This window comes from Camarhynchus parvulus, chromosome 8 (assembly GCF_901933205.1).
Source record: "Camarhynchus parvulus chromosome 8, STF_HiC, whole genome shotgun sequence".
Classification (NCBI taxonomy): domain Eukaryota; kingdom Metazoa; phylum Chordata; class Aves; order Passeriformes; family Thraupidae; genus Camarhynchus; species Camarhynchus parvulus.
Window position 1 is genome coordinate 9,053,383 of NC_044578.1, and position 13,408 is coordinate 9,066,790.

The following is a 13,408-nucleotide window of genomic DNA, read 5'->3' on the forward strand; positions in this document are numbered from 1 at the left end:
ACCAGCACTCTGCAAACCTGGAAAGCCCACTGGATTCACTGCAATGGAGCAGACCTGCCCAGGGCACTGCCCACCCAACCTCACTCATACACCCAAACAAGCCCTAGCTCTAAATATAGGTCTCCCCTCATCCACTGCAACAGCTTGTACAAAAAAGGCTTTAAATAAAGGCAGGCAGCCCTCCAGGACATTTGCTGAATGCCTATATATAATATATTCTTGTTACTTACCACAGTTATTGATGAAAGGCTTGTTTCCTAGAATAGCCTTTTTATGTAAATAAATTAATATATTCTTAAATTATATCACAGATGTCCATAAAAATCCTAATTATATAAAACTCATAACATTGTAATTACACACTGATCAAGTAATTATGTAGTGTGCTTAAAGACTTTTGGAGCAACATTAGGTTTCCCATTTTGTTTTACTTAAACAAGACAGCAAGGGTCTGGTCACCATCACATTCACAAATGGTGACCAGATTTTGTACAGGCTAGGAAAAAATTCTATTAAACCATCCTGAAAAGCTATAAAAAAATTAATAGCTATTTACAATAGACTTCATTAAAGCTAGAATTTCCAAGGGAAAACATTCCTATAAAAATAACCTCCACCATACATCCCTGTAAGAACATGCTCCACAACTGGCATGAATTATGAAATTGAAATAGCATGAGGAAATGCCCCTGGAAGGATCCAGCTGAAGCCAACTCTTCCCTTGGTTTGTTAGGAAATTGAAGCAAATTTCCACTGAGACTTCACCTCAGCTGCAGCACTCAGAGATGCCAGAAAAACAGCACCTGGACACTTTCATCCTTTTTACCACAAACAAATTAAACTGTTTCTAGAATTACTGAAAATGTCTTATATCTTACTGAGGGTGTTACACAGAATGTAACATTTTCTGGAATGGGGGTAATTGCACTCTCCTTTAATCTCACGGTTCATCACTTCCAAGTTAGAACAATCAATTCATGACATCTCTTAAGCAACCTGAGAGCAAAAAATGCTGTAAATTCATATTTTGATTAAATTAAAGGACAAATATGGGTGCACAAAGATTTGCCAGCTCATAAAGAGGACCAGCTGTGAAACATGGCCTCATTTTCTTCTTCAGTAATTTGACTTTCCTGTTACCCCCAGAAGAGTGCAAGCCAGATCCCAAAGACAAAAATCAGAACATGTTTAATTCTGGACATAATTCTCTTTTCTTCCTAAAGATGCATGACCTTAATTCCAACCCACATTTCCATCAACTATAGCAGTCTTATTCCACCTGTTATCAATTTGTTTTTATTGTAATCAGACCACATTTCCTTTTACTCTTTTGCAAGGTTTACATTATTTTCATTTGTTCAAAGGTTATGTATAAAATATTTTCAATCTTAATTAGATTAATTCTTTCAGAAGCCATGAACTTCCATGCCATCTGTCTTGACATCAGATGCACCAACAGTTGTTCATCTGTCAACATCAAATTATCAATGGCACCACAAAATATACGGAAGAAGGGAAAATCTGTGCAAATTCTTGCAAATGCAATGTACCAAAGGTAAAAAGTGAGGAAGATTTAAAGTGAAGGCACAAGTTTTTCTTGTTACATTGTCCAGCAGTTCCCTGCATAGCCATGGAAATGAATCACTGCCTGGCTAACCTGAGGTGCTAAGCTGAGCAGATCAATGACAGTGGGAACTTGCCAAGATGAACCTTTGCTCTAAGCAAGCAGGAATGGCTATCACTGGCACTGTAACCAAGTAAACAAAACTACAACAAAGAAAGACAGGATAAAACAGGATCAAGAGCTGCACAGGTGAAAGCAACAACGACAAAAATAAAAACTTATTATAGTCCACCTAAGCTCTCACACAGAACCATGTATCTGTGAATCATCAACCATTCAGTATTTAAAGAGCAGATGGCTGGAAGGTCCCCATATGTGAAAAACATTATTATCAAGGAGTCCATAGTAACAGTGGAATAAAGCTTCCTATTAAGACTTTTATATGAACTGTTCTTAAAGAGTAAATTATTCACTGACCCATGTCAGAACTCTGAAAATTGAAGGCTTCTCAGAGGAAGAAAAAGCAGTAAGTAACAAAAAGGTTTTTGAAAATAATCAATAAGCATCAGATCTCATCTCCAAAAAGAACAGTTCTCAGCTGACTTTAACAATAATCTAATCTTGATATTTAATTGCCACTTACCAGTCTGTTAATTAGCCCCAAGGCTAAACAGCATTTAATCGAGTTTAATCACCCTTGTTTAAAGGAACATTACCCAATACCAGCCTTTAAATAATAAAAATTCATTTAAAATTGGATTGATGGCCATGACATTGAAATGTTAGGAGACTGTTCTGTAGTTGCTACCCTTCACTTCCCCCAAGTGCTGCCAAAGTGAGTACCTTATTAAGAATTGTCACCAAGTGCTGCCCAATGTGCAGGGAAAGCAGCAGACACTGGGCAAGCCTCTCCCCATGGCCATGCACAGTGAGGACAGACACATGCAATGTCCCTTTCCTCTGCTGACAACCTGATTTCCACTCAACAGATGTCGTATACATTACTCTGCATTAGAGGGGCAGAAGCCTAAAATAGTTCAACTTCACATTTTCTGGTTAGTCCTACCAGAGCTGGCCAGCAAGACCAACCTCCCTCTGAAATAACATCTAGATTCAGGGGCTATTGCATTACCACCTGATGAGTAACTGAAATTTGACCAGCCACATCCACCCTGCAGCATGTGAACTTCAAAACCAGCCCTCTGGTGCTGTGTTGGCTCAAGTTTTAAGTAGGTACCACTGAGCTCCAGTTTCATAACCACACACACACAAATCTCCAGCGTGTGTGAGGCTTTGCTGGGACTGTCCCCCTGAGAGCTGGTGACATTTTCCCTGAGTGAAGAAGCTGAAGGTTTCCACTGGGGTGGCTGATGGCTCTGCTTGTCCTACACAAGCACAGCGAGGAGCAAGAGTTAATCCTGAAGGGAAAATATATCAGTTGAGCTGTTAAGTGCTTTAATATAAACTGAGCTGGTTCGGGCTATTTTTGCTTCAGAAACTCTTGTATCCTTCACTCAAGCCTGCTAACAACAGGCTTGATTCCACTCCTTATCCTTTGTGTACCCTGCACTTGGAGACTTCAGCCTGCCAGCCTCTGTAAGAAAGCAGAGTGGATTTCCAGGGAATAGAAGAGGGTGCAGTATTTAGCACAGACCCATTACTTAGACAGGAGTTTTTAAGGACCCCACTTTAGGCTGCTTGACTTTTAAATTGGTTTTCCTGACACTAGACATGCCTGTGAGGGCTCCTCTGCTGCACAAGGTACCATCAGGAACAGGCATGCACACACCACCAGACAGGTTTCCATTCCTAAATCCAATTTATCTTTTTCCCTACATAGGGCCTGCATGCAAACTACAAAAACTTTGTCCCAAAACGCAGCATCAACTTGAACACTAAAATGCTGGAAGTAAGCTGTGAGTAGGAAGCTGTTTCCTTCTGTTAGGTGTTATTCTCTTGAACTGTAAAGCTGTTAAGTTCATAGACAGTTATGCCAATGACAAACTGTTAAAAATTCCTAGTTGATACCTGTCCTTACCTCCACTGAAAAGGATGGCTGTAGCACGGACTAGATGGATTGCTCTGGGCTTGTGAGTTCAGGTAAAATACTAGAGGAGAAGTGACAAGTGCACAGTCAGCACTAAATGGGAATTTAAGATGCTGCAGACCTGGAGCAGATGTAGGAGAGAACATGTGCTGATGAACATCATTTCCTCGGCAGTGGGAGAACAAAGGAGAGGAGATTCTGACGAGGTACCACAGTAGAAAAAAAAAATCAGGGTCAATATTACATCTTCTGTTTCAATAAAGAAAAAAGATAATTTCAAAATACAAGTTATATCTTCTAAATAAATGCAATAAACTAAGTGGTCAAAAGTCATTTCTTTCCATTATCATCCAAACCAAAATGTATTTTTCAGTCAATTTAATATCTATTCAATGTTATTTTTCCACTACAAAAGTCCTCCAGTCTGGAATGATCCAAATCCTTTCTTGCAGTGATTTCCAGGCTTTCTGACACACCATTGTCAATCTCTCATATAAAGTGCTTAATTGAGAAAAATGAACAAATTAATAATGGCACCATCAGCAAACATAGACCATTTCTATCACTGCCTTCACAATTTGGGAGCCATGGTTCCATGCCACAGCTGTGGCAATAACCAAAACACACAACTGTGAAAATATGAATGACACAAACCATTAACTAGAAAACAACATTTAGCAGTGGCAGTTGTTTTAGAGCAACAACTAATTAAGCCTGAAAGCAGCACTGCAAAATGGCTTTATTCTAATTTTAGCAGTGGGGAAACTGAGGCATGAAGAGGTTTAGTGACATGTCCACAGCACATCCACGGTAGCATCAGGATTGCAGCTGAGGGTGCTGGTGCCCAGCTCTGTGCTCAGCTCTGTGAACTCTCCTGCTTTTGCAGGCTCAGCAGCCAAGGCACATTTGTGTTCACACAGGGCACAGAAAAGGTCTCAAAGTAGCTGCTTCTCAAAAAGCTGCAAACAGACTTGTACATAAACACAGAGATTCTAACACCTACTTTAGTGAACTATACAGGATGAGATGTCCTTCACTAGAAATAAAGTAAAAGTTAACTTACAATTATTGGTATTACACAGTGTGCTTATGTGTTAGAATACAAATTAGTGCCAGTGTATTCTTCTACCTATAACTTTGATTTTTGACTGAGGGCTGAAAAAAAGTTTCTATTTACCATATTTAAACACAAAAATGAGCAAAATGGAAATTTGAGGCATGCTTCAGTTTTGTTTAGAATTCAGATATTTTACACTTAGGGTCCTGAAGTCAAGCACGTTTGTCCATGTTTCTAGCTTTAAATTTCCTGGTGAATCCAAATACTTATCAGTAATGCAACCTTTATACACTGGAAATCCTCCCCACTAGCAATCTCTGCTTAAACAGCTGATGAGCTTTACAGTCTGCAGACAGAAAAGGTTAAGCCTGCCTCTTACCCTGCTCCTCCCTCCACTGACTACACGATAGATTCTTTACACCTCCTCTATTTAAGAACACAGTATTAAACACACAATTTCCTTATTTTCCCTAATAGAAATAATAAATATAATTATGATCATAAATAGCAGTTTCCATTAGTAGATTTCAAAGCACTTATAAAGGAAAAGCATTTAAAAAGGAAATGCTTGTTAAAATTCCATTTGTAGAAATACATGTGGCAATGTAGCTAGACTTCTTGCTTCAAATCTAGACGTTTTCAAAAGCATTCTTAATTCTAGAAGACAGCAAAGCTAACAAAGGTTTCTGAAGATTTTAGCACTGTGACAGCTTTCTGACAGATTATTAAAAGTGCTTTTTAAATCTGAAGAATGATCAAACTAGAAAGACAGAGTTACAAACACTTAGTTTGACTATACTAATGCTTGGGACAAAATTTAACCCCAATGTATCCCAGTTAAAAACATTGAAACATTGCTTTTTTTGGCTATACTTCATGGCTAATTCTCCATAAAAGTAAAATGCTAGAGCTTCCAAACTGAAATTTCATGTACAGCCAAATAAGCATGACAGATAAAGAAAATTCTAACAAATCAAAGCAATGTCTATTGGCCACAGAAAATTCTGGCCAGTTTTTCCTCTTCATAGCTTCCATTTGAAATGATTAAGTGCAATTTCTTTTTCACAACAGTCCTTACTGGATCCGCAGAGATGGGGCTCCGAGCCTCTGTTTCCTCCGCTTCATCATTGTGCTGATACACTGATATGCCTCTTCCCAGCATAAGAGGCTTAGGGCTGGGGAGGAGAGGCCACTGTTATCACTCCAACGCAGAGCACACAACAATCAGTGCAATTCCGAGCGAAGAGCACCCCCCGTGTCACAGACACCTCGGGAGTTCAGTAATGGTCCAGATTAATCACACAGCTCATGTCAAAAACCTAATTCTTTATAAAAAAAATAAATATTCAGATGAAAAAAATCTTCTGCGAGGCTATTCCCAGCATCCGGCGAAAGGAAGCGGAGCCCAGCAGAGGAAAGGAAGGAGCCCAGGACACCGAGGGGCCATCTGACCTGTCACAGCGCCAGCAGCGCGGTCCTGCCGCGCTCCGGCCGAGCCCCGCACATCACCCGACTGATCCACCAACGCCGGGGCTGCCAGGAGCAGCAGCAGCCTCCCCCAGCAAAGCCAAGGAGAGGCACGGCACAGGGAAGGATTCTGGCAGGGGTCTCGGAGCAGCCCGGACAGCAGCAGGGCGGAGGGGCAGAGCAGCGCTCGCACCCGAAGCCCGGCAGAGCCCTCAGCGGGCGCGGGAGCCGCTGCGCCCGGCGGCGGGACACGCGAGCCAGCCCCGCTCCGAAATCAATCCCCTCACCTACAGCAGCTTACAACAGCCTCCCCAAACTCCCAAGCTGTGCTCCACACACAGACTTTATGGATCCCAGCACCGAGAACGGGGCAGCAGCGCCCGCAGCAGCCCGGGGAGCCGCAGGGGAGGAACGGGGAACACCTTCACTAGGAGGAAATGCTCCCTTTACACTTCTGCTTGCAAACAGCGGCTTCAACCACTCAAAATCAATTCTGTGCTATTAACAAAACTGCCTCCAAATGATGTCCAACATTTTTTAAATGTGTACTCGTAAGAATGTTACTTTCCTCAAAAAAGTTTCCATATAGATATATATGTTTGATAGGTTTAGAGTGCTAAAGGCTGTATTTAGGCTGCCATTTACAAGTACTCATTAACCAAGTCAAATTCCAGGTGACAACTCTGGTCTTCAGACCTTCCCACGATTCTGACCACAGCCCCACACTACAAAATCCCAATCTCTCAGCAATTAGGAAAAAAGAGTGCCAGGCTGAGGAGGAAGGGCCAGGATGGCTGTTCCTTACACAACCAAAGCCCCTGCCCCCACACTGTGCCTCTGGAGTCGGACAGCACAGCAAGCAACAGAAAGTACAAATTTGGTATGCTACGAATAATTCTATTGTACTTATTAAATGAGAGCCTGGATTAAGTAGTGGAAACTTGACAATAAAAACTGCACAAAATACTTTTTCTGCTTTTAAATCCTTGATGAAAACCTCCATAAGTTCTTTGTCTCTGAGATTACAGTCTATACATAACACTAAAATACTCCTGATTCACCAAATCACTTCTTTTAAAGAAACAATGCTTTCAAATAATTTTTAAAGTCTAATACAGGAATAGCAGCAGTGCTGTGGAGCTCCACAAGAATAATTCAGCATGTTCCACCTCCAGAACCAGCCCCATAGATCAGCTTAAGAGCAGCAGGTTATTTTTGACCTACTGCTTGTGAGCTGCTTCTACATGCTCAGAGAAGGATGGGGTGGTCAGAAGAGTGCACCTCTTTCTCTCCCCATCTATGTAAAGCACCACAAGCAGAATGCACTGACTGGAGGCATTATTTCTTACTTTATTTCCACATCCAAATCAGAACAGAGCGCAAAAGCAGCAAAATTCCCTATTCCTTTTCAGAACCATTTTTCATCCACTTCCTGCACTTTGGCTTTCCCACTCCTGGGACAGTGGCACTCGCTCCTGGCAGGGAAACGGCATCGATCCATCACCAGCAGAAACACTCACCCGCCAAGAGGAGCAGAAACTGAATTATATACTCCATTTCTCTGCAGACACAGAGCAAATTCCCACAGCACCTGAGCGTGGCAGCACGAAGACGTACACCACTAAAGGCCAGAAATTTTCTTTCCTGCCATCAAACTTCTTATTGTTTCCAAGGTCTAAACATTCAAAAAAATACAAGCAATTCAGCACATCCCCCCCCAAAGAAATTCCTTGGTGTGTTTGTGTGTTATTTTACTGTCAAGAAGCTGGGGGACAAGTTTAACAAATTATGATGAAGACTTGTTTAATGAAACCCCCTCAGAAATGTCTAGGGCAGCAGAAACTAAGAATCTTCAGAGGTTTAAAGTAAAATGGTAATGCAGAGAAGGAGGGAGAGAAACAGAGAAAACAAGTCCCACAGGGGACATAAGCTGCCTTAAAAAGTGATTAGAAGGAATAAAGACCACCATAAAAGGCTTGCACACGTCTTCAACAAACACTTTTATGTTGCTTACCATATTTCAGAGATAGACATAAAAACTTCAGGTAAATACTACTCTTTACCTGCACCAATCACCATCCAAACAACAATGTGTAATATTTGGTTCATATAAATGTGTATTTTTACTGGATATATTCTGGACTAAAACTATTTTTTCACGTTTCTTATGCCTCCAGTTTCTTTTTCCATTTGTATACAGCCTTTTAAGTATATTTGATACAGATGGTTGATAGCAGGAAATAATTAACAAAAAAAACCTTACAGCTGAAGTTAGAAACTGGTTTAGCAAATTTAGTTTGCTGAGGAAATTACTCTTTTCAAATTTGGATATAATATGGGAAAGCTGTGTTTTCTTTTTAGAAAATTTTACATTTAGCACAAAAACTACAGCAACCCACACCATGAACCCTGCCTCAGAAACCATGAGGATTTAAAATACAAACCCACATTTTTCATTAAAAAGCCTGAACAGGTCAATAAAGTTCATGCTATAAAGAACTGAAATTAAAATGAATTTTTTATTATTGGGGTACTGAACAAGAAACCAGAATGGCTCAAGGGCAACCCCAACTGGATTTAGTGACTACTGCTCAGCCAAGAAGGCAAGCAGGAGCAATAGTGAGCTCCAGGCTGGTGCTGGGCATCCTGCAGCCAGGATGAAATGCAGTTTGCAGCCTGATCTTCTGGGTGCTGAACTGCTCTCAGACACATGAACACGCACACAGAGGTGGTGCACCACAGGATGCTCCTGCTGCAAAGTCCCCACCTTTGTCCCTTCAAGTCTGGAACATCTCTGCTGTGATTCACGTGCAGGTGCACATCAAAACCATGTGAAAGCTGCAGCCAACAATACAAAAACCAATCTCTACAGAGAACAGAACAGGATAATGGCTGAAAATAATTAAACCACTTTGACTAATAGGCTGGAGATCAAAGTTTGAGTCTATCACTCCACATCCACTATTTGAAACTAAAGAAAATATTCATGAATGGTAATTATTTCTTTTGTGAACAAAGCATGGGGAAAAACATAACCAATACATTTATATGCATAATTCATTAAAGGAAAACTTTGAACTCTGATTATTGAACCACACCAGAGACAAAACATAACTACTTATTCCCGTTCTCTAACTACTCAGTCTCTTAGCAGCCTACAACTCAGCTGAGTATCATCTCCTTTAGTGCATTAAACATAACCTCCCACAGAAACACAAACACTTTAAGCACATTAACAACAAAATGGTATCTAAATTATCAGGCATTTCTCTTAATGTCACCCTGCATACAATTCCCCCATCTGTTTTACATGTCTGCTCACTCTGTGCTGATTATTTCAAAATTAGGATTGCAAGATACCCAAGTGCAAAGCCATCCTCTATAGTGTGCCTGTGTTTCCTTCTGCTAATATGGAAACAGTCATCAACACTCCTCAACAGACTTCACAGGCTCCATCCCGCCATTCATTCTCTTCAGCTCCCACCCAAGAGCTTCTTTAGGTGACAAAAGTTCTCATGTTCTCCTGAAAAAACAGTGAGACATGTAACTCCACTCCTTTTCCTTAGCACAAATAAGCACAGCAGCTCTTGTTGTCTCTGCTTATCATCAGTTCCTGCAATAAAACAGAGATTACTCATACTGACTCAGGAAATATGAAATATTGAGAGTCACAGCAAGAAAAAGTTAGAAGCATTTTCAGGAATAGCTCATCCTTTCTCATTCAGCAATGACAAATACCCAAGCTGATCCACAGGCTAAAACCTTTGTAACTCAACAATCCAGCAAAGCAATCACCAAACAGTCAGCAGTAGTAGATTTTTTACAGAAGTAAGTGCACCCCAACCTCCAGACTAGCACACAAAACAATGCTAAGTGGCTAAGTTTTGTATATAATTCAATTGCTACTCAACCGCTACGAAGACTAGAGTTTGTGAAGAAAATTCATGCATCTCTTGAAGGTTTCTGGCTCCAAGCCAGGTACTTCATCCTCCTGTCCATTCCTGCTTCTGCTTCTGTCAGTGATCAAAAGTCAGTGACTGACAGTCAATAAATCAGGACATGGCTACACCCATAACTATCCCTGCTCATCAGCCACAGCACAACAGCAGCTTTTCACAAAAAACTTTATTTTCAGAATTTATTTTTGAATATGAGGTTCACAGTTAAGTTGATTCCAGGAGAGGAAAAGCCTCCAGAAGAACTGGGAACTGCCTACAGCTGAAATGCCATTATTTTTGACAAAGTGGTTGAACAAATTTATACATAGTATATGTATATTTTTACCTTAAATTACATGCATATACTATAGTTATTCCCTTGATATTAATTTCTAATTCAAAAACAAAAAGGATTTTTTTAAATCAAGTAAGCACTCTGATATTGGGATATGCAAAATCAAGCAGACAAGCCTTTCCAGTGAGCCTGTACATTTCATAGTACAGCATCAACGCAGATCTACATCAGCCACAATGCACCACTGACTTCATGAACAGTTAAAACTTCTCAAACCACAAGACATCATTTGGTTCTGGACTACACTTGGTACTTGACTTCATATAGAATCTGCAATTCCAGAAACTACAATCAAATAACCAGCTGGACAACACAGGCAACTAAGACATTTCAATTCTTCATAGATCTTTAGTCTCGCTAATAGCTGCAACCTTGTGCTTAAAATTTATGGCCTGGATCTTCTTGACACAGGTTGCTAAATTACTTCACATAGTGACAGCTTAAAAGGCACTCACTCATGGAATAAAAGTAAAGCGAAGTAATGAAAATTGCAGGAGTTAAGTAATACAGAAATAAAATATTCAGTCATTTGGTTTAGTTACCAGTAACTAAAACATTACACATCTGAAGCACTTCATTTGTATCTCAGATAGTCCAAGTGAAAATACATGACTAGTCTTGTGTCATACCCACCTCCATGCTGGAATGAGCTGGAATATCTCTGGCATCCTCAATTTCAATTCCAAAACTTTTGTGCAAAAATTACATTCAACAAAAAACTTGCTGGTAACTCACTGCTCCACTATTTGATCAAAGAACCTTCATAATCTTCAAATTATGAACACCACCTGTCTTAGAAATCTCTCAAATCTCGTTAAGCCAGCCTTTGAGGCATACTGGTTAAAAAAACCCCAAACCAGTCAGTGCTTCATGTTCTTTAAATAACTCCCTGACTGGTTTATCATTGTCATATGAACTAAACAAAAAGGTCTGGTCATGCCCCCCTTTTAAAAAAAGACCTTTTGATCCTCTGTATTGTTCAGCCCTGAATCACAAGCTCTACACAGCATTTTCCAAACACTGTTTCTTACACAAAGGGGATAGCTTACACTGAAAGACTGAAAATCATTTCTCATTAGAACCAGAAACCTGAGGAAGAAAGGTTATAAGCTTTTGTGAGCTTCATGTCTGTAGTCCACAAACTTTGGGAAACAATTTTAAATCATAATGCAGTAGCAGGCAGTACAAAAGCTTTCTCTTTTATATAATGCAATCAATAATGCAATTTCTTCCACCATAAATCTGTAAGCATAGCAGAAGCTAAGCTCTTATAATACCATTGAAACACCAAGTTAGTTCACTGAAATTCTTTAAGTATCATAATGCATTTAAAAAAAAATTGCTGTTTGTTTAAATGACAGTTTTAAAAGCCTACATTTCCTGACATGCACTACTTTATTGAGACACCTCTATCAGGCTGCCTGCTCCACAAACACCTGACCTGTGTGGCCCAGGAGCTGTGTGCTTAAACTTCTGTCAACAGACTGTTTGGAGAGCAGTGATCAGAGTTGTCCATATCACATAAATAATCAGCAGCTCCTCTGGAGTCCCTGCAGCCACGTTGGAGTGGCAGCACTCAACACTGCAGCTACTTTGGTATCAGGAGCAGCTCAGGCTGGTAATTAGAAGTAAGCTTACACGACCACTGCTTTTCCTGCTACACTTAAGGAAATGAATAGAGGCTTCAGTCTCACAGAAATCCAAGCTAGCTCTTTCCAAGCCCATGACAGATTCTCAAAAATGTTTAACAGAGAAAACAGAGCATCTGCCCATCTAAATTACTTCCACAACTGAACAGCTATATATGTTCAAAACAAACCAAGGGATGAAGAAAGAATAATTATACTTACAAGCTTCCTCTTCTGGGGAGACTGAGCTCTTTCTGGGAAAAAAAAAGAAAACCTTGAGTTAATTTTACTTTTTATTATATATTACTGATTTATTTATCAATAAATGACTGAGGTGGAATGAATAAAGAGCTGGCCATTTCCCAGCGCATGCTCAGTGTGGAACTGCACAGCTCTGCTGCTGCACATTCACAATGCACAGTCTGGGGTATGAAGGTTGCTCATTTTGCCTAAACAATCACTGCCTTTGGAGTTAAATATCATAAGTACTCAACAGAGCAAACATAACTTTGAAATTCAAGCCTGAGCACAGATAAGGCAGTAATTAATTCTGTCCTACATACCTCATCAGCATCAGACCGAACCACTTCCAGAAGTGTGGAACGTGGTGTGCCTGCAGCTGCTGCAGTATGGTCTCACACTCTCACCAAAAGGAAGAATTAATGCCATAGAGTGGATCTGGGGGATGATTTGGGTTTGGGTGGGTTTTTTTTAAACATATACATTAGTGGTGTTATGTATTATCATAAAAATTCGAGGCCAAACACAACTTCCACTTCTCAGCAGCATTTTGTATTTCAGCAGCACAAGCAAAGGCAGACGGTGGATTTTTCCGTTTTTATTGCAGTCGAGAGCCCGGGGGCATCCCCAGGCGGGGGCATTGCTGGACATGGCACATCCCTTGGCACTGTCCCCCCCGCCCGGGCACTGCTCATCCCCGGCACTGCCCAGGCTGGACACGGCGCATCCCTCGGCACTGAACCCCCCCGGTACTGTGCCCCCCACGGGCACTGTTCCCCGCACGGGCATTGTCCCCTGTCCCCTCCCCGGCTCCGCAGTCCCCGGCCCCGCCCGGCTGCGGGGGCTGCGCTCCCTCCGGACACCGCCAGGTGGCAGCCGCGGCCGCCGGCCCGGCCCCCGATTCTGGAGGTTTTCCCCTTAAAACATCGGCACGGGCCGTGCCCATCCCCGGCCCTTCGCTTCGGCTGAGCCCGGCAAGCACCAGCACAGCCAATACCAGCTGGATGTCAGGGTACTTGATCTACGGGATGTGTTTCTCACCCCCTCTAAGAAAAAAAAAAAAAAAAAATCAGTGTTTTCACTGAATATTGAACAAAAAAATCAATCGGGAA

The 13,408-nt window shown here is 41.2% G+C and overlaps 1 protein-coding gene across 4 annotated transcripts in view; it reads right to left on the minus strand.

The window, feature by feature from the left end:
- MAST2 (microtubule associated serine/threonine kinase 2) overlaps positions 1-13,408 on the minus strand; it is a 185,627-nt gene that overhangs the window by 92,660 nt on the left and 79,559 nt on the right. For 3 of the 4 annotated variants that reach the window (XM_030953116.1, XM_030953115.1, XM_030953120.1), the window contains one exon: positions 12,279-12,310. In XM_030953116.1, coding sequence (XP_030808976.1) covers positions 12,279-12,310 — 32 coding nt within the window. Of the gene's footprint in view, positions 1-3,602; positions 3,810-5,746; positions 12,253-12,278; positions 12,311-13,408 lie in introns of those variants that run through there. The other variant, XM_030953118.1, reaches the window with a different exon arrangement.